The sequence below is a fragment of the Meles meles genome, chromosome 8, assembly GCF_922984935.1.
Source record: "Meles meles chromosome 8, mMelMel3.1 paternal haplotype, whole genome shotgun sequence".
NCBI classification, from domain to species: Eukaryota; Metazoa; Chordata; class Mammalia; order Carnivora; family Mustelidae; genus Meles; species Meles meles.
Window position 1 is genome coordinate 61,228,375 of NC_060073.1, and position 26,033 is coordinate 61,254,407.

At 41.0% G+C, this 26,033-nt stretch overlaps 1 protein-coding gene across 2 annotated transcripts in view; it reads right to left on the bottom strand.

Annotated features, from left to right (window-relative positions):
- Positions 1-15,207, bottom strand: part of RAB6A (RAB6A, member RAS oncogene family) — an 82,213-nt gene extending 67,006 nt beyond the window's left edge. For both annotated transcript variants that reach the window (XM_046014930.1, XM_046014931.1), the window contains exon 1: positions 15,076-15,207. In XM_046014930.1, coding sequence (XP_045870886.1) covers positions 15,076-15,145 — 70 coding nt within the window. In that variant the 5' untranslated portion in view covers positions 15,146-15,207. The remainder of the gene's footprint in view (positions 1-15,075) is intronic.
- Between the last annotated feature and the right edge of the window lie 10,826 nt (positions 15,208-26,033).

Sequence of the window (26,033 nt, forward strand, 5' to 3'; positions counted from 1 at the left end):
AAATAAAATTAGGGCACCTGGGTAGTTCAGTCAGTTAATCACTCAACTCTTGATCTCAGCTCAGTTCTTGATCTCAGGGTCGAGTTCAAGCCCTAGGTTAGGTTCCATTTTTTTTTTTTAATTGTAATATCAGAAGTATACTGGTACAAAACTGGAATGGCTTTGTTAAAAAAAAAATTCTTAGACTATCGGTCTGTTCTTAATAAATTGTAAACAAAGTTTCTTTACCGTTATGTAATCTGCCTAGGAAACAAGAGATTCTGTGTTTTGTCTTTATCACATTATTGATTACTTAGAAAAACCAAGTCTTCTCTACTCAAAAAGAACTAAAGCTTTTGCAGCTATATAACCTTCTATATTTGTCCTTTAAATATTTTTTTCACTGTGGCCAAGTAGATAATTAGTTTCATAATTTTCTCTAATCCTACTTAGCCAAGTGTCCAAATCTTTCAATATTCTTGACAAACTTCCCAAAATTTAAATTCTAAGTGAAGTTATTTTGACCTTGAACTAACTTTGAGAATTTCCAGAGGGTCCTTGGAGTATCTCAAAAGATTTGTTCTCTCTCCTTATACAGAGAGATGTTAAACAAATTATTCAATATGTTATAATATGTAAGAAACATTGTCACATAAGAATACTGAGCCTTCATGGACTAGAAGAAAAAAATATTGTTAAAATGTCTATGCCACCTAGAACAATCTACACATTCAATACAATCCCTATCAAAATACCATCAACTGGGCACCCGGGTGGCTCAGTGGGTTAAGGATCTGCCTTCAGCTCAGGTCATAATCTCAGGGTTCTGGGATCGAGCCCACATCGGACTCTCTGCTTAGTGGAGAGCCTGCTTCCCCCTCTCTCTCTGCCTGCCTCTCTGCCTACTTGAGATCTCTGTCTATCAAATAAATAAATAAAATCTTAAAAAAAAAATACCATCAACTTTTCTCACACAGCTGGAATAAATAAAGCCTAAAATCTACATGCAACCAGAAAGACCCCAAATAGCCAAAGGAATGTTGAAAAAGAAAATCAAAGCTGGTGGCATTACAATTCTGGACTTCAAGCTCTATTACAAAGCTGTAACCAAGACAGTATGGCACTGGCACAAAGACAAAAAGATCAATGGAACAGAATAGAGAACCCAGAAATGGACCCTCATCTCTATGGTCAACTAATCTTCGACAAAGCAAGAAAGAATGTCCAATGGAGAAAAAGTTTCTTCAACAAATGGTGTTGAGAAAACTGCACAGCAACATGCAGAAAAATTAAACTAGAACACTTCCTTACACCATATACAAATACAGACTCAAAATGGATGAAAGACCTCAACTTAAGACAGGAATCCATCAAAATCCTAAAGGAGAACACAGGCAGTAACCTTTGTGACCTCAGCCACAGCTACTTCTTGCTAGACACATCTCCAAAGGCAAGGGAAACAAACGTAAAAATGAACTATTGGGACTTCATCAGGATAAAAAGCTTTTGTACAGCAGAAGAAACAGTCAACAAATCCAAAAGAGACAACTGACAGAATGGGAGAAGATATTTGGAAAAGTCTTATTAGATAATGGGATAGTATCCAAAATCTGTAAAGAACTTATCAAACTCAACACCCAAAGAACAAATAATCCAGTCAAGAAATGGGCAGAAGACATGAACAGAAATTTCTCCAAAGACATCCAAATGGCCAAAAGACACATGAAAAAATGCTCAACATCACATGGCATCGGGGAAATACAAATCAAAACCACAATGAGATACTACTTCACCCTGGTCAAAATGGCTAAAACTAACAAGTCAGGGAACAACAGATATTTGGTGAGGATGTGGAGAAAGGGGAACCCTCTTACACAGCTGATGGGAATGCAAGCTGGTACAGCCACTCTGGAAAACAGTACAAATGTTCCTCAAAAAGTTAAAAATAGAGCTACCCTTCGACCCAGCAACTGCACTACTAGGTATTTAGCTCCAAGATACACACACAGTGATCTGAAGGGGCACCTGCACCCCAATGTTTATAGCAGCAATGTCTATAATAGCCAAACTATGGAAAGAGCCCAGATATCCAACTACAGACGAACAGATAAAGAAGATGTGGTGTATACATATATACAATGTAGTATTATTCAGCCATCCAAAAAAAAAAAAAAAACAAAAAAAAACACGAAATCTTGCCATTTGCAACAACATAGATGGAACTGGAGGGTATTATGCTAAGCAAAATAAGTCAATCAGAGAAAAGACAATCATCATGATTTGACTCATACGTGGGATTTAAGAAACAAAACAGGATCACAGGGGAAGGGAGGGGAAAATTTAAAAAGACGAAATCAGAGAGGGAGACAAACCACAAGAGTTGTTGATCACAGGAAACAAACAGGATTGTTAGAGGAGGCTGGGGGGATGTGGTAAGTAGGTGAGGGACATTAAGGAGGGAACGTGATGTAATGAGCACTGGGTCTTATATACAACTGATGAATTCTGAACTCTACTTTTGAAACTAATAATACACTATATGCTAATTAACTCAGTTTAAATAAAATAAAAAGAAAAAATACCGAGCCTTTTTTTTTTTAAAGATTTTATTTATTTATTTGTCAGAGAGAGATCACAAGTTGGTAGAGAGGCAGGCAGAGAGAGAGAGAGAGAGGGAAGCAGGCTCCCTGCTGAGCAGAGAGCCCGATGCGGGACTCGATCCCAGGACCCTGAGATCATGACCTGAGCCGAAGGCAGCGGCTCAACCCACTGAGCCACCCAGGCGCCCAATACCGAGCCTTCTTTAGGCTGTATTTCTATAGGTATATATTAACATGTTTCAAAAATAACAAATTCTTAAAATTCTGATATGTTCTAGTATAATGTTATCAGTCATCATTTTAAAATGTACAAAAATTCTGGGATCAGGAGGGAGACTTAATCTCACAAAACAAACTGAGGGCTGCTGGGGGGAGGGGGATAGGGAGAGGGTGGTTGGGTTATGGACATTGAGGGGGTATGTGCTATGGTGAGTGCTGTGAAGTCTGTAAACCTGGCACTTCACAGACCTGTACCCCTGGGGCTAATAATACATTATATGTTAATAAGAATTAAAAAAAAAAAATTCTGGGGGCGCCTGAGTGGCTCAGTGGGTTAAAGCCTCTGCCTTCCGCTCAGGTCATGATCCCAGGGTCCTGGGATCGAGTCCCACATCAGGCTCTCTGCTCAGCAAGGAGCCTGCTTCCCTCTCTGCCTGCCTCTCTGCCGACCTGTGATCTCTCTCTGTCAAATAAATAAGTAAAATCTTTAAAAAAAAAAAAAAAGAGTCTGCTTTGGCTCAGGTAATGATCCCAGGGTCCAGGGATTGAGTCTTGTATCTGGCTCCCAGCTCAGTGGGGAGCCTGCTTCTCCCTCTGCCTGCTGCTCCTCCTCCTGCCTGTATGCTCTCTTTCTCTCTCTCTCTGACCAAAAAATAAAATCTTTTAAAAAATAAATAAATAAATAAATAAATAAATAAAACAAAATGTACATCACAAAAATAACCAAATTTACTTGTTAATTGCATCTTTTTTTGGTACATGTATGTGAACTCTCATCAGATCTTTGTGGCCACTTTAAAGTCTTTCATCATTTACAATTATTGTTTTACTCTGATAGTTTACAAAAAAATGTCCACTCTCAAAGAGATTCATGAAAAAGAAATTTGATATATACTCTAGGATACAGGTTTTTGAAAACTTTAAGATCATAACACTGCACGGAGTGAGAATGCCTAAAACTCTAACTGGGTGCTTTAATGTTGTTTCCAGATTTATCCCCTCCTCTTGCTTAAGTAATATATAACTTAGAGCAATCTTATAAAGTGTCTTTCCAACAAAGACTGAAGCATTTATCTTTTTTCCCCTACTTGATCCCTCCAGAATTCCTAAGCTCTTATTAAATATTCTTGATTTTCATGACTATATATGTATTTCCATAAGTTCAATGAGAATCTAATCTTCCTTGTAGGAGCCTGCCCTATGCACCTAGATCCTACTTCTTTTGATCCACAGCTGATAAAAGGGAATATACTTCAGTTTTGCAAAAACCTCATCAAATCCATAGATAACAATTATACTTCAGTAGGACAATCTTTCTACAGTTCAGTCCTGGATGACGAAAGACTCATCAGATGTCAGAATCTACAGCCTGGAGATTTCATCTATTGGAAAAGACATCCCCAAAAAGACTCAACTCCATTGGAAAGGCCCTTACAGATACTGTTAACCAACCCTTGCACCATCTTGTGCCACCAAACTTCAAGGACAGATTCTTGGATTCATATATCACCTTTAAAGAAAGCACCAAAGCCTGACTGGACCTGCACACCAACTGGTGTCCTGAAAGACTTCCAGGAGTTGAAGCACATGACAGAGAAGGAGACAGCTCTTCCAAAATGACTGAACCAGGCCTATATGCTTTTTTTCTTGCTGTTGCTTCTTATTTCTCTCTCTCTTTTTTTTTTGGAAAGACAATGATCTTACCCATATTCCTCAATCTACTACAAAAGGGGGGAACCTTTCTGACGCTGGATCCATCACCAAAAACTAATCTGTTCATAATGTCAGAGATTCCTTGGTCTTATCTGTAGGCAATTTTTCCAATGATCTGTTACCCTGCATTCAAGAGAAATACAAAGGGGCTAACTCCCTTTTGCAAGACTTTTAGAAAAGACCCCTTTAGCATGGGACGGTAGCTCACAGAATGACATCCCAATTCTTCCAATCCCTGGCTTGGAAAAGGTCAATCTGGATATTCCAACTAATGGATCTACCAACAACCATACTGTAGCTGGAGTCCTCCGCACTCCAACTGGTTTCATTTTGGCCTACAGTAGATGGCATTTTCCATGGGCATAAAAATGTTCAAATAGCTGCCAAACTGGAGATCAACGCTTATTGGGACTTTTAACTGTCCCTGTCAATATACATAATAAATCATAAACCTGACACTGATTCACCCCATTAAACCTCCACGGCTACCTCAAAACAGAACTTGGCAGGAGGACTATATGACTCCAGGTGTGCCTGCATATAAAGAGCTTTCTCCTTGGTCTGGAATAAGAGCCAAGGAATGCATCATCAGAAATCTCTAACTTTAGGACAGTCACAGGCAAAGAAACAGCAGTCCAACAATGATCCCCTGAATCGCTAGCTAAAGTAGCTCTGGATAATGACATAGTCCCTGATTACCTGCTTGCTGAACAAGCAGGCATCTGTGCAATAGCAAATACCACCTGTTGCATATGGATAAATGTATCTGGAGAAGTAGAAATTCAATTACACAAGATCAGGAAACAAACCCATTGGTTACAAGAAATTTCACCTAATGACCCCGGGTCTTTTAACCTATTTAGCTGGTTACCTTCAGGTTTGGGCTCCTAGTTTTCAGAGAAAGATCTTAATGTAAAGGGAGAAAAAAATAACAGAAACCTCATTTAAAATGGAGTCAGGAGGCCAGAAGGGGGTGCTCTCATGCCCTACCAGTCACTGCAACCCTTTGCAGACCCACCAAGAAGAGACTTACTTACCCTGCATTCCCAACAAGAAGCCTACTTTACTACCCTAAAAGGATGAAGGAAGATTTCCTCCTTGCCTAGCAACACCCCAGCCAATAAAAGACCGTCACAACTCAGCCAATGCTGTGAAATGTGTAAGCCTGATGATTCACAGACCTGTACCCCTGGGGGAAATAACACACTGCGTGTTAATTTTTTTTAAAAAGTCACTAAGCTTCAAACACCCAGTTTATTCCAATGGACTTTGTTTATAACAGCCTCTCCCCATTTCCCTTCGTCTATAAAAGAGCATTTCTCTCATTTGTTCTCCAGACTTGCCTATGGTTCATGATGGCTTGCCTATCCCAATCTGCTATTCGGAATAAACCCATTCTGCTGGTTTATATATCAGTTTTACTGAAATAACTGGCTGTTTTATTTTCAAAGTTGACTTTATTCTAAAAGTGACCAAATAAATAAACTTAAAAAGTAGGTTTGAGTTTTTTGAAAATTAAAATTTTTACTGTGATAAACTATACATGTCATAAAATTGGCCATTTATAAATGTACAAGTCAGTGGAAATAAGTACATTCACAATGTTTTTTTTTGTTTGTTTGTTTGTTTTTAAAGATTTTATTTATTTATTTGACAGAGAGAGAGATCACAAGTAGGTAGAGAGGCAGGCAGAGAGAGGAGGAAGCAGGCTCCCCGCGGAGCAGAGAGCCCGATGCGGGGCTCGATCCCAGGACCCTGAGATCATGACCTGAGCCGAAGGCAGCGGCTTAATCCACTGAGCCACCCAGGCGCCCCCATTCACAATGTTTTTAAGGAAGTTACTCTGATTTACATTTTTATAAAGTTTATTCTGATAATGTAAAGGATGGACTGGAGGAAAGGTTCAAGAACAGAGGTTGGAAGGTACAGAACAATGTAAAAGATTTAAACCTAATTTACTCCTAGACTGTTAAGCAAGAAGAGAACAGAGATAATAGCTGATTTATTAACAACTATGTCCCCCCAGGACCTAGCTCCATGCCTGGCATACAATGACCATCTGTTAAATGGATGATATTTAAGGTTCTATGATTCTGAGAACGGAAGACTTGCATTCCCCATAGGATGTAACACCTTAATGATGATTAAAAACATTTTTCTGTAACATAGCATAAGGAGGCCTTACAATAAAGGGTAAAAAATGAATGCCAGGAATAAGATTAGAGATAGGAGAGTACAAATAGGACTATAAAATTAACCCATGCAGGAGATTTTGGACTTCATCTCAAAAGCCAAGTCTATTAGGGTATCTGGGTATATGCAACCTCACAATGGCAGGACGGGATAACAGTACTGCTTACTGTAAGTTAATTTAAAGTACCATGCAGTATTTGTCCTTTAGTGACTGGCTTATTTCACTCAGCATGTCATCAAGATCCAGGCATGTCGCATCATGTATCAGAATTTCCTTCCTTTTTAAGGCTGAATAATATTTCATTGTATGTAAGTAAAATATTTTATTTATCCATTCATCCATCCATGGTCACTTGGGTTGCTTCCATCTTTTGGCTAATATGAATGCTACTATGAACATGGTTACAAATTAGTTGGTTTTATTTTTCGAGATTTTATTTATTCATTTGACAGACAGAGATCACAAGTAGACAGAGAGGCAGACAGAAAGAGAGGGGAAAGCAGGCTCCCTGCTGAGCAGAGAAGCCCGATGTGATCAATCCTAGGACCCTGAGATCATGACCTGAGCCAAAGGCAGAGGCTTAACTCACTGAGCCACCCAGGCACCCCAAATTGGTTTTAATTTTATAAAATGTATTTTTAAAAAAAGAAAGAGGGGGGCCCAGGGTGGCTCAGTCAGTTAAGCATCTGCCTTTAGCTCAGGTCATGATCTCAGGGTCCTGGTATGGAGCTCCACACTCTTCCCCTGCTTGTGCTCTCTCACTAGCTGTCTGTCAAATAAATAAATAAAATCTTAAAAAAAAATAAAAAATTCAAATTCAAAAAGAAAAGGAAAAAAGAACAGAAACAGAAAACCCTAAGCAATTCTAAACTTCTAAAATTAAGTACTGGTTCTCAGAAAATTTAAATCATCCAAGTTAGAAGGTAAAAAGTAAATGGCGAGGTGGTAATTAATCTAATAAGTTCTATAAGGGCCAATTTTAAACTGACAATAGAGAAAGCTAAGAAAAAATGTGATTTGTGCTAGAGAACCCTCTAAATGGTTCAGGAATCACTGGCACCAAGTATATCTAGAAATAAGGATAAAGGTGGTGATAAAAAACCAAGTCTGTTTAAAAGGCAGACTGACACCCTCTTACATTCCCTCCACGGTTCCACACAGTGGAACAGGTCCTTCTCCCACCTCAACAGAACAGATGATTATGCTATGAAAATGGAACAGGGGAGAGCCTGGGTGGCTCAGTCATTAGGCATCCAACTCTTGATTTCAGCTCAGGTTATGATCTCAGAGTCATGGGATCAGCTCCACGTTGTCTTTGGGATGAAGTCCAAACTCTTCTGCGTGGGTTAATTTTATTCAAAAAACAAACAAACAAAATGAATGGGAAAGCTGTTTTCATATGTACTAATAATATGAAAAAAACCCTAGGATATATATTAAGCAAAAAAGGGGTGGAGTTAAAGTCTGATACATCTTATATAAGAGAGAATAAGAAATTATATTCATCTTTGCTTGCGTCTGCATAAAAAAATCCCAGAATATACACAAAAAACAATATATATAACTACTAAAGGAGGAGGGGGTGTAGTGGAGAACAGAGTCACAGGAACAGGGGTGGTAATAAGTTTTCTAAGTACACTTTTTATGTTTGTATTACCTATTAAAAATAAAGTTAGAGGGCAGTAAGGTGGCTCAGTTGGTTAACCATCTGCCTTTGGCTCAGATTCATGATCTCAGGGTCCTGTGATGGAAGCCTGTGGGCGCCCTATGTGTGAGCACGCTCTCTCTCAAACAAATGAATAAAATCTTAAAGAAATAATAAGAATAGGGACGCCTGGGTGGCTCAGTTGGTTAAGCAGCTGCCTTCGGCTCAGGTCATGATCCCGGCGTCCTGGAATCGAATCCTGCATCAGGCTCCTTGCTCGGTGGAGAACCTGCTTCTCCCTCTGACTCTGCTTGCCACTCTGTCTGTGCTCGCTCTCTGACAAATAAATAAATAAAATCTTAAAAAAAAAAAAAAGAAAGAATAAGAATAAAGTTATACAAGAATAAATAAATGAGACTGGGTGGCTCATTTTGTTTTGAGCACCCAACTCTTGATTTTACCTGAGGTCAAGATCTCAGGATCAGGGGATGGAGACCAGAGACAGACAGACTAACCACCTAGCCGGGAGTCAGTTTCTCTCACTGTCTGCCCCTCCCTCTGTGTATTTGCATGCCCACTTGCATGAGTGTGTGCGCGCTCTCTCTCTCTCAAGTAAATCAGTATTATCTTTTAAATAAACAAATAAATAAAATTAGAGGGGGGAAAAGTGATCCAGTTTTAAAGCCCTAAGAGAAATGGATTAGGTGACTTCTCAAAGTCTCCTCCAACTCTGGAATGCTCTCATTCAAGAATTTCAGCTAAAAATCGATTAGTCATTTATAATGATTTATACTGCGTCTTCCCTAGAACTCCATGCTCTGGTCATTTCTTTACACCTTTTAACTCTATTTTTCTAAGCAACTGCACTTATCACACTACACTGTTTTAGGTATTCTATCTTTCTTTCCCTATAAATTGTAAATTTCTTAAGCTTATGCTCTACTAAATCACTTGACAGCATAGTAATTTTACATAAACATTTGTTAAACTAGGGATGCCTGGGTGGCTCAATCAGTTAAGTATCTGCTTTCAGCTTAGGTCATGATCCCAGGGTTCTGGAATCCAGTTCCATGTCAGGCTCCTTGCTCAGTGAGGAGCCTCCTTATCCCTCTGCCTGCTGTTCCCCCTGCTTGTGCCCGCTCTCTCCCGATCTCTCTCTCTGTCTGACAAATAAATAAAATCTAAGGGAAAAAAAAGAATAAATATTTTATTTTAAAAAATTTGTTAGGTGCGCCTGGATGGCTCAGTGGGTTAAAGCCTCTGCCTTCGGCTCAGGTCATGATCCTGGGGTCCCTGGGATCGAGCCCCACATAGGGCTCTCTGCTCCACGGGGAGCCTGCTTTCTCCTCTCTCTCTGCCTACTTGTGATCTCTCTCTCTGTCAAATAAATAAAATCTTAAAAAAAATTGTTTAATTACTGAGATTAATGTGCCAGGCACTCTTCTAAATGCTTCACATTTATTAACTAATTTAATCTTCAAAATAACTCCACACAATAGTTTCTATTACCTTTATTTTATAAATAAGGAAACTGAAGCATAGAGAGGTCAAATAATTTGTCCAAAGTCAGTGGCCAGTGCTACAATGTAAAATCCAGACCATGTGCTCTTAATCGCTAGCTCTATTGTTTATTTTTAAGGCTCCAAAACCAGGTACGGAAAACATTCTTCTTGACTGCCCTAACTTGCTATACGAAGCTCCATAGTACAAAAGGCTAAATATCATCTAACAACAGTTCTTAAAGTGTGGCCCATGGACTGCCAAGATTCCCAGGACCCTTTAGTGGTGGGCCCATTACCCTCTGGGAGTCAAATCATTTTCATTACATTTAGATGTTATTTGGTTTTTTTATTCTCATTCTCTTATGAGTAAATAGTGGAGCTTCCCAGAATCTATACCATGTGTTATTACTGTAGACTGAATGCAGAAGGACCTATGAGAATCCGGATGTCTTCTAATAAGTCAAAGACATTAAAGAGATTTGTAGGGACGCCTCGGTGGCTCAGTCAGTTAAGCATCTGCCTTGGGTCATGGACTCGGGGTCCTAGGATGGAGCCCCACATGGGACTCTGGTCAGCGGGAGCCTGCTTCTCCCTCTCCCTGCTATTCCCCTTTGCTTATACTCTCTGTCAAATAAATAAATAATATCTTAAAAAAAAAAAAGAAAAAACTTAAAAAATAAGATTTGCAAATAAGTAAAACAATGCCACCTTCACTAAATCTTTGTTTGGAAAATGGTTTTCATATAATGGACTTAAAACTAATATTTTTGGGGTGCCTGGGTTGCTGAGTTGGTTAAGCGGATGCCTTCAGCTCATGCCTTCAGAGTCCTGGGATGAAGCCCCACATCAGGCTCCCTGCTCAGCAGAGAGCCTGCTTCTCTTTCTCCCCCTGCCTGACACTGGGCTTACTTGTGCTCTTTCTCTGTCAAATAAATAAAATCTTTCAAAAAAATAAATAAATAAAACTAGTATTTTTAAATGAACTTAATATATTTTTTAAAAAATTTATCTATTTGACAGAAAGACACAGGGAGAGAGAAGGAACACAAGCAGGGGGAGTGGGAGAGGGAGAAGCAGGCTTCCCGCTGAGCAGGGAGCCCAAGGGCCGAGTTTGATCCCGGGATCCCAGGATCCCAGGATCAGACCTGAGCTGAAGGCAAAGGCTTAACAACTGAGCCACTCAGGCGCCGCTGAATTAAGTATTTTTAAATGTTGTTCACTTTCAATACAGTAAATATTGATATAAACCATATAAACAGTGTTCTTTAGGGGCCTCAACAATTTGTAAAAGCATAACAGGTAACAGGATCTTGACAAGAAAAAGTTTAAGATCACTGATCTAACCAATTTAAACTGTTCAGTACTGGGGCACCTGGGTGGCTCAGTGGGTTAAGCCTCTGCCTTCGGCTCAGGTCATGATCTCAGGGTCCTGGGATCGAGCCCCGCATCGGGCTCTCTGCTCAGTGGGGAGCCTGCTTCTCTCTCTCTCTCTCTCTGCCTGCCTCTCTGCCTACTTGTGATCTCTGTCTGGTCTGTCTGTCAAATAAATAAATAAAATCTTAAAAAAAAAAATAAATAAACTGTTCAGTACTCCTGGACTCTGATGGTAAGACACATTTTCCCTACCTACCATATTTTAATTCAAAAGAACTGATGTAAAAAGGGTAACATAAAGTGAAAAACTAAGCAGTAGGAGGCCAGGTATGCGCTTCTGCCTGAGATTACACTTTCTAATTTGTAACCCTATTTTGTAACATTTGTTTGTAGTAGTATCTCCTACTATAAAACATGAATGGCAATCCTAAAAGTGCCTCTGCATTTCAAGAGAGCAGCCAGAGGTAGCAACGAAAAAAGATTTCTCAAGGAAACCTCAGATTTAAAATGTATATTTCCACTTCCCTTTATTAAATCAGGTATACTACTGAAATATAAAGAGACCCTAAGAGTTTGTAAAAAGACTGCCAACACTGATGTTGGCATTAACTCAGTCTAAAGCTGCATATGCTAAAACAGTTCATCTTTGTTTACAGAGACAGAACCTTAATTTTTGATAAGCTAAATAGAAGTCTACTAAACTCCAAATCAATTCCTTGAACACGTCTTTACTGTCATTTGACATATTTTTAGGTGCTATGCTAATAGAAAATAATTTAACGCTATCTTTAAACAAAACTAATTTTGCTCAACACAAAAATGCAAAATCCTGGTCCTATTTTTTTTTTTTTAAGCAAAAGGGAGAGAGCTATAAATCATTGTGTTCCCTGTCCCCTCCAGCATCTAGAGTACCCCTGTATACAATCAAATAATGTACGTATAAAATGCTATTTTTAAACTATTAACAGCATAAGGTAAAAACATAGATTCCACCATAGCAAAGATTGATACAGCTTTGGTTCCTAGTAGATTCAACCACCACTCATTTACCAAATATTTCTGAGTACCTACTATGAGCCTGGTATGCTAGGCACTGGGGAATACAATGAACAAAAAAATAAGTTTTATTCTTCAAGGGACTTGCATTCTGTTGTGGGTAAGACACACACACACACACACACACACACACACACCCCATTTATAAACGTGGTAAATGCTTTGCCACAGATTCATTTTTGAAAGCTGAATTGTGGAATTCTAAAACCTAAAAATAAATAATTCATTAAGAGTTACATCAAGATGACATGGGTTCTACAGACCTTTACTAATGCATAAGGAAACTACAGACACTGTCCATGAAAACAAAGATCAATCTTTCATTGTCAAAGCTATCAAATGGCATTACTTGGCCTTAAAAGATAACTGACCTCACAGTTCCACAGAATTAAAATCATGTAAACACAGTCCTTAAAAAAACATCTAAGAGGAGCCTAAAGAGACACAGCAACTAAATGTAATGTGGTATCCTGAACTGAATGCTTAAAAAAACAAAAAAGATAAAAACTAAGGAAATCTGAATAAACTATGGACTTTAGTTAATAATAACATATCAATATTGGCTCACTCATTATAACAAATGTAACATGCTAATGTAAGATGTTAAGAATACTGAGGAATACTGGGGAAACTGGGTGGGGCTATGTGGGAACTCTTGGCATGATCTCAATTTTCTGTAAGCCTAAAACCATTCTAAAAAAATAATGTCTATTAAAAAAAATCTAACATGACTTCAGAAACTATGTGTGTGTGGAGGGGGGATACTGTCAAGACATAAAGTAAAAAATGAAAAGCCACCAAACTCTGCAATGTGAAAGTATAAAATAATTACTTAAGGAATTCAAAGGAAACCTGCAGATACTTAAGTTATGATCACTACTCACAATCTTCCTAAGACAGAGATTAATGGATTTTTCATGCAAACTAAATAGATCTGCATCACAACATAAGGCCAGCAATAACATCCCCAGAGTCCACAATAAGCACTTTAGATCCTATTTATCAATAATGACCAATACACTGTATTTTATGCATGGCATTGTCCTGAAATTGCTATAAAATACGTAGACTGGGATCACCCTCATGGATCTTACCAAGTTATTTCAAGAAACAAGCTTATACTTGCTTCAGGAAAATTCATAAGCAAAGAGGAAACTATATTTTTCCTTGGTAAGGAAGAAGGAGGTAAAGATTACATACTGAAAAGAGAAAAATGATTTCTCAGCTCCAACTGGAAGCAATTTTGCAACTAATGTTAACCTATTTTAATGTCATATATATTACTATAAACAGTTCAGGGTAGTAGGAAAAGCTCTGAATTTGTAAGTTATCTGCTTTCCCATCAAAAGAAACTGTCTTCTCTATAGCCTGACCTAAGGTCCTTAGCTGTTAACTCAATGTCTAATGATGTCTTGGGAGGACTAACCTCTCAATGTCTGAATTTTAAAGACCATCATGAAATATGTGAGAAAAACAAAGGAGGACGATAATCTCTACACTGTCCAGTGCCAACTTTCCTAATTCAGCGTAAAATTGGAATCATCAGAAGTAATTTTAAAGAAAACGATCACAAAACTAGGATCTTGTATATAATACAAAGTAAGCAACAGCAGAAGCCTGATCAGGTAAGATCATTCCACTCACCACATACTATGAAATATTAAGCAAAAAGGGTCATTTAGACGAAACGGTATTACATACTGAAATCTAATTTAGATAAGTAGATGATGAATCTATTCTACTCTATTCCATTACTCTCTAGCCCAAAAGGAAACCCTACAAAACAAAGATGTTCGTTATTCTCAGGCCTCTCACAGGAATCCTAAATATAAACTGGAAAACACTCAAAAGAAGTGGAATAATTAACATTTCTCCGGTAATTCCTGTTTGCACCACCATAAAGAGAAACAGACACTGCTTCATGTTGAAAGGAGAAAAAGGAGAGGTTAGATGTGAAAAATTCCAAGTAAAACGATCATGACATAGCATCTGGCAGAGACCGGGAAAGCATCAACAGTGCCAAAAGAATTGTCAGGGATCAAAGTCATGAGAAGAAAATGAGGTTTTCCAATAACGCGCAGCCTAACCCAAGAAGCAAAAATCGCCACTGCCACCGCCACCCCTCTTATTCCCCAACCACTCCATCCTCAAGTCGCCTCCAATTCAAACATGCACCCTCCATATCCCAAACTAATTCCCCACCCAAGTGAAAACAATCCAAGAATTTCTACGACCCCCCCCCCCCACTTCCCACCTCCCAACAGATCTGCACTTCCCAAGGCCAAGTCTCTAGGGAAAACAACGCCCTAATCCCCCCACCCTCCTCGTCCAAGGTTGAAGAGGGTCGGATCCCGGGAGTGGGGCTTCCCGGGGTGGGCCTTCACAGAGCTGACGAACTGGGATAAAAGCCAAGAATAAGGGTGGGGCTCAAGGAAGGGGGCTACGGTTGGTGAGACGACGGGGACCGGAGAAAGAAAGGGATGGACAGCAGGCTGGGCTGGGCCGGGTGAGGCCTGGGGCGGGGGGGTGGGGGGCAGATCGACAGGAGAGGCCCGGGCTGCGGGGAAAGGAGACATCGGAGCCGGGGACGGAAGGATCAAAATCTGACCGACGGATCAAGACGAAGAGAAGCTGGAGGCTAAGAGGGGTCGGCAAACACCAGGCAGTGCTGCGGGCTAGCACGGAGCGCGAACGCGAGGCGGGGAGACAGCCTTCGCCGACAGAAGGGCCGCACTGGGGGCGGTGCGGGGAAGCCGCGGCCAGCTGCCAGGAGTGGGGGAGCCGCACACTCACCGCTCTGCTCCCCCAGGAACACCAGCTTGAATTTCCTCAGCGGATTCCCGAAGTCTCCGCCCGCGGACATGATGGAGCCGGAGGAGCTGCCGCCGCCTCAGCCCAGAGACCTCTCGGACTGACGCTGCTCCAACCGGTTGACGAAATAGGAGAGAGGAAGGACCGGCGCCGAGCTCTTTCGGACCCTTTAGGGCCCGGCTGCGGAGCAAGGCTGCAGGGCAGGACTCCTCCCCACAGACTGGCAGCGGTAGCCGCCGCCTCCCCGCAGAGTCGCCTAGCACCGAGCGAGGCCCGCGGCTGGGAAAGGATGGCGGTGTCGGAAGCAGCCAGGGGTGTGCTCGAGGTTCCCAACGCTAGCGCCGTTCCCTTCTCCGCACCCGGCACTGAGACTGGGGTGAGAGAAGCGGAGGGTGGCGGAACTGGAGCCGCAGACGCGACTGGGACCTCTCACGCGCAGCGACTCAGCTCCCACAGCAGCCGCCGCCGCAGCCCAACCTGCCGAGTGCGCGAGCCCGGGCGCGAGCGTGCCGCCCCGCCGGCCGCCGGCGTACGTGCGTGCGTGCGCGTGCGCGCCACAAGCCAGCGCCTTCCTGGTTTAGCTTGCTCTCCCGGCTCCTCCCGCGCAGCAGAGACGAGTGCAGGTTAGGTTGCCACGCGAGTCGGGAGAAGCAAAGAGGAGGTGGGGCGGAACCCTGGGAAGTGATGTGGGTGGAATAAGGAGCACTTACGTCACTTACATGAGAACCAATCGGAGGAAGCCAAAGGCGGGCAGAGATGGCAGTGAGGTGGCGGCGCGAGAGCGCGCCCGGTCCTTGAGCGGTGGAAAGCGTCGCTCTGTGACTGCCATGAGAAATGTGGCTAGAGTTTAAGCCTGAGGGGAATGAGGCGGGGGGAGGAGGCGGGACTGGCACGTAGGTAGAATTGATCCCCGCGCTGTGAGGGTGTGGTCCGATAGCCCTAAGGTGTGTGCTATATGCCTTTTTCCAGAACCGTCAACGCGGTCTCTCTTTCCTTAAGTCCGCCCTTCACGAGAGAACTAAGCCATCTACTCCATCTTTTTTCTTCTCGTAATTCCTTACACGATATCTTCCTAGGTACATTGTCTGCTGTTGTTCCCAGGAGTTTCATAACTACCAGAAGCAGAGTCTCTACATTTCTGCAGATGAGGAAATTGAAGCTCAGAGGAAGGAAATGACTTAGAAAATCCGCAAAGCCATAAAGTGGAACCTAGGTTTTGTGTTGTCCCCCACTGAACCTCTGCAACCTCTTTATTGATAAACCCGTCTACTTTCCTGACCTGACCTGCCTTGGTCTGTTATCAGCCTTTGTTACTCTGATGCAGACAATTGTAGGTGACGCCCACCTTCCAAAGTGCTAGAAAAGGATTTGGACATCATGTAAACCAAACCCTTCATTTCACAGATGGTGAAACCAAGGCCCATGTAGGAAAACAGCTATGCGAAAAGGTCACACAACAAAGTAGAGCCTGACTTTGAGCCCAAATGTGGGGGAGGGGATATTTTAAAGATCACCTTTTCCTCCTAGACCGGTGCTTCTGAATATGTTATGGGTGGACCTCCCTTCAATTAGACATCTGAAGCACGTGCATTTTTCTGTGGAGAGGATCCATAACTTTCATCAGATTTTCAACCCAGTTCATGACCCAAAAAATGAAGGTAATGCCACAGCCATGAAGAACCAAAGGAGAGGGGCACCTGGATGGCTCAGTGGGTTAAGCCGCTGCCTTCGGCTCAGGTCATGATCTCAGGGTCCTGGGATCGAGCCCCACATTGGGTTCTCTACTCAGCAGGGAGCCTGCATCCCCCTCTCTCTCTGCCTGCCTCTCTACTTGTGATCTCTCTCTCTCTCTGTCAAATAAATAAATAAAAACCTTTAAAAAAAAAAAAAAAGAACCAAAGGAGACATGGCAGTTAAGTGTAATGTAGATATAACATGACAGCTCAACGTGGGTTTTAAGCTGATTGGTATTCTAAAAGAGAAAAGACTTTAGGCAAAAACTTTAAAAAAAAAGGAATATGGATTTTTAGTAATTACAGTGTGTATCAATATTGGTTCATTAATTGTAGCAAATGTGTCATACATACTAACAATAATAAAGGTAACTGGGGAAGGAGAGATTATATGGGGACTTTCTGTACTATCTGCTCAATTTTTCTGTAAATTTAAAACTTCTTTTAAATACAGTATATTTTTAAAAGGTAAAAGATTAAGAATCACCAAATTAGAGAATTCAGCATACTCACCATACTACACCTCACCATACTGTGGGACAGCATGCAAAAAAGTAATCTCTGTCCTTGAGGAGGACACTTCAATAAACTAGTATCAAAAAAAAGTAGGGCGTGACAACCTGGCTGTCTCAGTTGGTAGAGCATGTGACTCTTGATCTTGGGGTTGTGAATTCAAGGCCCATGTTGGGAGTAGAGATTACTTAAAAAAAAAGAAAAAAGAAATCTGTCAAAAATATTTCTGGGGATGGGGTGCCTGGGTGGCTCAGTTGGTTAAGCAACTGCCTTCTGCTCAGGTCATTATCCTGGAGTCCCAGGATCGAGTCCTGCGTTGGGCTCCCTATTCAGCACTTCTCCCTCTGACCCTCTCCCCTCTCATGCTCTCTCTCTAACTCTCATTCTCTCAAGTAAATAAATCTTAAAAAAAAAATAATAATACTTCTGGGGTGTCTGGGGGCCTCAGTCAGTTAGACATCTGACTCTTGATTTCAGCTCTGTTCATGATCTTACGTCAGCCAGCTTCAGGCTCTGCACTGGGCGTGGGGCCTGCTTGGGATTCTTTCTCCCTCTCCTTCTGCCCCTCCCCCCTGCTCACGAGCCCAAGCTCTCTTTCTTTCTCTCTCAAAAAAACAAAAAAACTTCCCAAGTCAGTGATAAAATAAATCCTTACATTTGTGTATAGTGTCTTACCATTCACATAACACATCTGTATATATTTGTTCATTATTTGGGAGTTATTATTTACTTAGCTACAGAAATGACAGGATCAAACAAGTGCCTTCTCAAACCTGGGGATGAATAGCTAAACTAGAATTAAGGAGAGGAATAAATTAAAGGGAGCTTTCTCATGAAAGCTTAAAATACTATCTATTCTGGCCAATCAAGACAATAGCTATATCCCCAAACCTCCTTCTCTATCAAAATTTTCTCATTTTGGTTCTTCTCAACCCAATGGCAAAAGGATTTTGGAACATGTATCTAAAATGAAAGAACAAAAAGAAAAAATACACAAGAAATGAAATGGTAAAAACCTGAGTCATGACATGAACATTTGTGTGTACATGTGTTTTTTTAATGTTTAATTTAATTTATTTATTTGACAGAGGGAGGGAGCACAAGCAGGGAGAGCAACAGGCAGAGGGAGAAGCAGCCTCCCCACTGAGCAAGGAGTCAATCCCAGGACCCTGGGATCATGACCCAAGCCAAAGGCAGTTGCTTAACAGACTGAACCGCCCGGGTGTACATTAATATTTGATTTTAAAAGTAGCTTGTCAGGTCTGGTTAGGCCCTTGCACCAGTAACCCAAAACCCGGCCACACACAAAGAGCAGCCCATACCAAGAGAACATTTAAAAAGGAAACCTCTTGTAAACCTAAGTGAGTGGGTATTTTTTCTTTCTGATATATACCAGGTTTTCATTATATTTCCTGAAATAGCTTTTTTTTAAGGTTTTATTTATTTGACAGACAGAGATCACAAGTAGGCAGAGAGGCAGGCAGAGAGAGAGGTGGAAGCAGGCTCCCTGCTGAGCAGAGAGCCCCATGCGGAGCTTGATCCCAGGACCCTGGGATCATGACCTGAGCTGAAGGCAGAGGCTTTAAGCCACTGAGCCACCCAGGTGTCCCCTGAAATAGCTTTTAAAGTAACATTTGAGGACTGGAGCTATAATTTCTTTGTACTTCCTCCAGAACTTTATGAATCAATTCCTCCCTGTTGCTTTCATCTCTGTAGTCACCTAGGCAGGTGATGCTTTTCCTATCATTTTGAAGAGAAGTATGGTATAATCCACCTCTTACCTCAGATATTTTAATGTTTTAAGTTAGCATTTTTCATGGGCATAGATACAGCCTCACTGTCCTCTGAAGCAGCAATCACATTTACCCAGTACTCTGTATAAGTCGTATGTTTTGCCTTCAGAGATCTTATGACCTAAAAATGGTATATCAAGTGCTACGGGGGTCATCAAATGGAGAAATTACTTAGGGGAAGGAGGAGTTAAAGAGGGCTTTTTCAAGAGCACTTTCACTTCCATGGTTTTCTATACATGATTCTCTTTAATTTGAACACTTTTGCCTCCCTTTCTCTCTCCAATTCCTACTCATCCATAGGTATCATCTTTAAAAAGTCTTCAAGTAGACTTCTCTGTCTGCTTCTAACACCACCAATAGTGTAAATACCCCTGCATGTCCTCTGCTTGTACCTTATTCTTCCTCATCCCTTGTTACTGCTAGTTGTCAGTATTCCTCTCCTGACTGTAAGTTCCATGAGGTCAGAACTCATGTTTTGCATCCCCAACAATTTCAGCGTGCTTGACGTTGTAAGCATGCAGCAGATACTTGCTGAACAAATGAAATAAATGGGAGGCATTATTTTTTAGCTTTCATCAAAAGATGAATGAGATGTGGGCATATGAAGGTGTAAGGGCAAGAGCATTTTGGAGAAAGAGTACATCACTTAAAATCACATTGTGTAAACTTGATACTACATTTTTTAACACCACTTATTAAAAAGATGGTCAGAACAGACTTGTGACTAAAAATTCAGAGAGGACAGCTTTGGCAACTCCAAATCAGAAGTATCTAGAATGGTTTTCTTTAACCAATTTAAAAGGGATTGTTAATTTGAAGCCCAGGAGTGTTCCCAGGAAGCTACCACACAGAAACCGTATTATGGTTACTGCTTGTTGTTCCACCCAGAGAGACACAAGCTTCTTTAGGGAGGACTGAGATTCCATCTTATTCCTTGTGTCAGACACGATTGGTTGCCTATCTAACAACACACACACGAAACACATACACATCTCCACAATATATATTGGAAACGACAGATAATTTTCTAGCTTCCATTCACTAAGCTAAAGACACCTAACTTGATCTGAACCAGAAGAAAATGTGCCAGAGACTTCCGAGATAAATTTGCTTTCCTGATGTAAAGAGGTAGATGAGGGCACACCGCCATTCTTCTGCCATTATATATGGTTATATAATGACATGATATCTTATGAACATTGACATATAATTCTTAAGAAAAAGCCAACCTGGGGCACCTGAGTGGCTCAGTGGGTTAGGCCTCTGCCTTTGGCTTGGATCATGGTCTCGGGGTCCTAGGCTCAAGCCCCACATAGGGCTTTTTTTTTTTTTTAAGATTTTATTTATTTATTTGACAGAGATCACAGGTAGGCAGAGAGGCAGGCAGAGAGAGAGGAGGAAGCAGGCTCCCTGCTGAGCAGAGAGCCCAATGTGGGATTCGATCCCAGGACCCTGAGATCATGACCTGAGCCGAAGGCAGAGGCTTTAACCCACCGAGCCACCCAGGCGCCCCCCCCCACATAGGGCTTTCTGCTCAGTGGGGAGCCTGCTTCCCCCCCTCCCGCCTGCTGCTCTGCCTATTTGTGATCTCTTTCTCTGTCAAATAAATAAATAAAATCTTTTAAAAAAGGAAAAAGAAAAGACAAGAAAAAGCCAAGCCATTGATGATGGCTAAGCTACAAGGCATCTTTGAGCCATTGTACCAATCCTGGCACTGGCTTTCTTCTGAATTTCTTTTACCAAAATAATAAACATCTTTGTACTTAATATTGTCTTTATATGTTTCTGTCATTGTTACTTACAGCTGAAAGCATCTGACATTCTCATCTTTAGATCTCTTAAAACATCTCATACAGGGGGCCTGGGTGTCTCAGTCAGTTAAGCGACTGCCTTCAGCTCAGGTCATGATCCTGGAGTCCCAGGATCAAGTCCTGCATCAAGCTCCCTGCTCAGCAGGGAGTCTGCTTCTCCCACTGACCCTTTCCCCCTCATGCTCTCTCTCCCCCGCCATTCTCCCTCTCTCAAATAAATAAAAAAAATAGTGAAAAAAACACAACATCTCACACAATTCCCTGAACGCTGGTTACTCAATACTGTGTGTATATACGTAATACAGTAATAGTTATCAAATTGGAACTGCCTTTTTCTGTTTACTACTCCCTAAAAAGGATTTATTACTCTTATAGAGGCAGGAAATCAATAGAAGGAGAAAATTGCCCAGGTAAAAGGACTGGAATCATATTGCTCATATTTGAAGCAAATAATAGCTCTGGCAGGAATTCAAGTTCCATCAAATGTGAAGCCCTTCTAACCCACTCTGCAGGTTATTATAATCATCACTGCTAAAAATAATAGTGGGTCAATATAGAAAGCATAAAAATGACAAATGCTCAATAATTCAAGGTGACCAATTAAATGAACACAATTAACACAAGGTATGTTTAAGCAAGAATCACTTTTAAAAGAAAACGAGAGAAAAAAAAAAGAGGGAAGCATCATGTCAAAGCCAATTTTCCAAATACCTTGACCTACAAAGATGTGCCATGGGAAAAGTATAAAGGTTATTCAATCAAGGTGGAGGAGAAGATGGTAAAACCTCAATGGAATCGTCCTTCCTGTGATTATAGCCAATTCATAAGCTAAGTCAGAAGATATTTTTGCTACCGATTAATCTACAGAATCTATTTTTGATAATTCCATTTTGTTCCATTTGTATGAATCATGGTCCTCGTTATGAATAATATGATTTTTCAGAGCCTTAGATGTGGGGTGTTCCTTCCAGGCTTTTAAATTTCAGTGGGGAAGAGGTTGCTTCTTTTTATGCCGGCCCAGAATGTGTAATGCCTGACATATTGCTGGAGCTCTCCTCTCCCCGACACTGTATCCCCCACAAGTAATAAAGTCTCCCCCAAAAGGTACAGGAGAATGAATCACTCCACTTGCCGCTAAGAGATAATCACCCTCAGAGTAGAAGAGAACAACTGCTTCTCCTGCTGTTTATGTAAAGAATAGAGCATCTTAGGACAGAAAAGTGGGACCAATACTGTTTGCACTGAAATGCCAACAGACTGTACAACCAAATTGTAACTTGCCTAAGATGCCAGGAGAAACCATCTTTTTGTAAAAATTTCTCCAGATTTTTGAATAATACAAAGGGATTAGGACTTTTTTATTTAAAAATCAGAAGATATCAAAGTCATTACAGTAGTGTGGAACCAAAATTATCCAGTGAGATAATAAGCCGTATCATTTGGGAAAATTAAACAAATTTCCAGTTATAGGATGATAGACTAAAGATGTTTCTGCTTCCTTCCTTTTCTGAAATTTTCCAAATAAAAAATAAAAATGCAGGCTCTGGCTTTGACATCTCAAACCCAAAACCGTCATATTTTAAGTTGGGAGACGAAAATAGAGCAGTGGTGACTAGACAGAGCCCAGAAAGTGTTCACTGAAGGGAAGAGTAACAAGAAGCAAGTCAAACAGAACCCCAAAAAGGCTCAGGAATGTGAAGTAAAGGGTACTACAGAAGGTAAAGGTAAGGAAAGGGGCCCAAAACAAGGGAATTGTATCAAAGACTATATAAATAGTAGTTATAAACCTATACATCTCTACAGAGGAATTAAACACAAGAGGCTCCAGGCTCAATAACCGGGCATAGTGGAATACTAGGGGGAGGTGCTGTCAGAAGATAGGGGCATTGATAACCAGTGGTCTCTCCCCAAGCACCTTACATAACACTAGCAGTGTCTTATATTCCTCCCTGCCCCAGGTAAGTTGAAACATCCCAGAGAAAAGAACTGTAAATTTTTAATGTAGCAGTAACTTCAATAAAAAAGCCAGTTCAGGGCACCTGGTGGCTCAGTTGGTTGGGCAACTGCCTTCGTTCTGCTCATGATCCTGGGGTCTGGGGATCGAGTCCTGCATAGGGCTCCCAGCTCCACGGGAAGTCAGCTTCTCCCTCGGACCTTCTCCCCTCTCATGCTCTCTCTCTTACTGTCTCAAATAAATAAATAAAATCTTTTTACTTATTTTAAAAGATTTTATTTATTTTATTTATCTTTTAAAAGATTTTGTTTATTTATTTGACAGAGAGATCACAAGTAGGCAGAGAGGCAGGCAGAGAGAGAGAGTGGGGGGTAGCAGGCTCCCCAACGAGCAGAGAGCCCATTAGGGGGCTCGATCCCAGGACCCTGAGATCATGACCTGAGCCAAAGGCAGAGGCTTAACCAACCCACTGAGCCACCCAGACACCCCAATAAAATCTTTTTTTAAAAAAAGAAAAAAAAAGAAACCAGTTTGCCACATCATCCTATAGTGAATCCTTCTAATCAGTACATGCCACCCACTCACACTGACTTCCCAATTAATTTGGTGTCTTCTATTAAATAAGAGCAAAATTAAATGTTTCCCATATATTTGATAAAAGCCTCCAATATGAAATAAAGAAAATAAAACAAATAAACCGGCAAGAAAGAATTAGGGAAGTCTATGATGAGAGAAAAGCATTGCATAATTATGAAGGAAGAACAAGATCATATTTTTAAAAAAGGAACACTGAAACAAAAACAGCCTTTCTTGGAGATTAAAATGATTACAATCAAATTTTAAAGAGACAATAAAAGAGGGGTTCCTGGCTGACTCAGTTAGAAGAGCATGCAACTCTTGATCTCAGAGTTGGGAGTTCGAGCCCCATGCAGAGTGTAGAGATTACTTAAATAAAAATAAAACTTGAAAAGAAAAGAGGGGCACCTAGGTGAATTTTGAAGGGCAAAGGACTTGAGGAGGCATTTCTTCAAAGAAGATATATGGATGGGGGCACCTGGGTGGCTCAGTTGGTTAAGCTACCAACCCTTTTTTCTGCTCAGGTCATGATCTCATGGGTCATAGTCTCATGGATCATGAGATCAAGCCCTTTGTCAAGTCCCACATTAGGGTCTGCTTGAAGATTCACTTCCTCAGCGCCCCTCCCACATGTGCTTGTTCACTTGCTCTCTCTCACTCAAATAAATAAATAAATAAAAATTTAAATATTTTATTTATTAATTTGACAGAGAGTGAGCAAGCATAAGCAGGGAGGAGATTCACAGAGAGAAGGAGAAGCAGGCTCCCTGCTGAACAGGGAGCCTGATCCGGGGCTCAATCCCAGGACCCCAGGATCATGACCTGGGTGGAAGGCAGACGCTTAACCGACTGAGTCACCCAGGTGCCCCTGAATAAATAAATCTTTTCTAAAAAGTCTACTTCTAGGTATACATTTAAGAGATTTGAAAATATATGTCCGCAAAAACTTGTATGTACAAGGAGCTCCTGTGTGCTCACAGGAGCATTATTCCTATTATCCAAAAAACAAAAACAACTCAGATTTCTTCTTTTTTAAAGAATTTATTTGTTTATTTGAGAGAGAGATCATGAGCAGGGGAGAGGGGTGGAGGGAGCAGCAGACTCCCCACGGAGCAGGGATCCCAGTGTCGGACTTGATCCCAGGGCCCTGAGATCATGACCTGCACTGAAGTCAGGCATTTAACCAACTGAGCCGCCCAGGTGCTTGCAACTCAAATTTCTATCAACTGATAAATGGGTAAACAAAATCAGGTATATCCATACAATGAATGGAGTATTATTTAGCCATGAAAAAGAACGAAGGGCTGATACATGGAATAACATGGATGAAACTGGAAAACATTATGCTAAGAGGCTGGATACAAAGGGCCACATATTCGCCTTTCATTTTGGGGCTGATGAAATGATCTGGATTTAGATGCTGGTGATGGTTGCACAGCATTGTGAATTCAATACAAATCACTGAACTATACACTTTAGAAGCGTGAATGTTATGATATGTGAATTATATTTCAATTAAAAAAATAAACATAGGGAACCTAGGTGGCTCAGTCTGTTAAGTGTCTGCCTTCAGCTCAGATCATGATCCCAGGGTCCAGGGATGGAGTCCTGCATTGGGATCCCTGCTCCACAAGGAGTCTGTTTCTCCTTCTCCCTCTGTCCCTCCCCTCGGCTCATGCTCTCTCACTCTCTCTATTAAATAAACACAATATTAAAAAAAAAAAGTAAACATAAGTACCTATAGTTTATGTTATGTAGAAGCATTGCCACAGGTATGGTTTCTTCTTAATTTTTTTATTTTTTAAGTAATCTCCTTATCCAGTGTGGGGCTTGAACTCACAACCCCGAGATCAAGAATCACATGTTCCACTAGCTGAGCCAGCCAAGCATCTCTTTTTCATCCTGATTGAAGGTGGGATGAAAAAGGTTTGGTTTTTGTGGGTTTTTTTTTTTTTTTCAAGATTTATTCATTTATGTGAGAGAGAGAGAGAGGAGAGGTAGAGGGAAAGGGAGAGAGAGTCCCAAACTCCGAGCTGAGTGAAGAGCCCAACCTGGGCCTCAACCCCATGACCCTGCAATCACAATCTGAACTGAAACCAAGAGTTGGATGCCCAACCAAGTACGCCATCTGGGTGCCCCGAAAATGAGCTTTCAATTTTCGTGTTAACTGGATGTTTATGTTAAATCTTCATATTTCTGGAAAAATCAAAATTATGGAGACAGCAAAAGATTCAGTGGTTGTCAAGAGTTAAGAGTGAGGGTTGAATAGGTGATTTTTAGGACAGTGAAACTACTCAGGAGGATACTATAATGGTGGATACGTGCCATTATACATTTGCCCAAATCCACAAAATGTAAACTATGGTCTTTGGGTGACAATAATGGATCAATGTGGGTTCATCATTACTAACATATGTGCCATTCTAGTCAGGGATATTGATAACGGGGGAAGCTATGTATGTGTCCTGACAAGAGATATTTGAGAGTTTTGCTATGAACATAAAAGTGCTCTAAAAAATAAAGTCTGTTAAAAAAACAACAGTACAATAAATACCCAAGA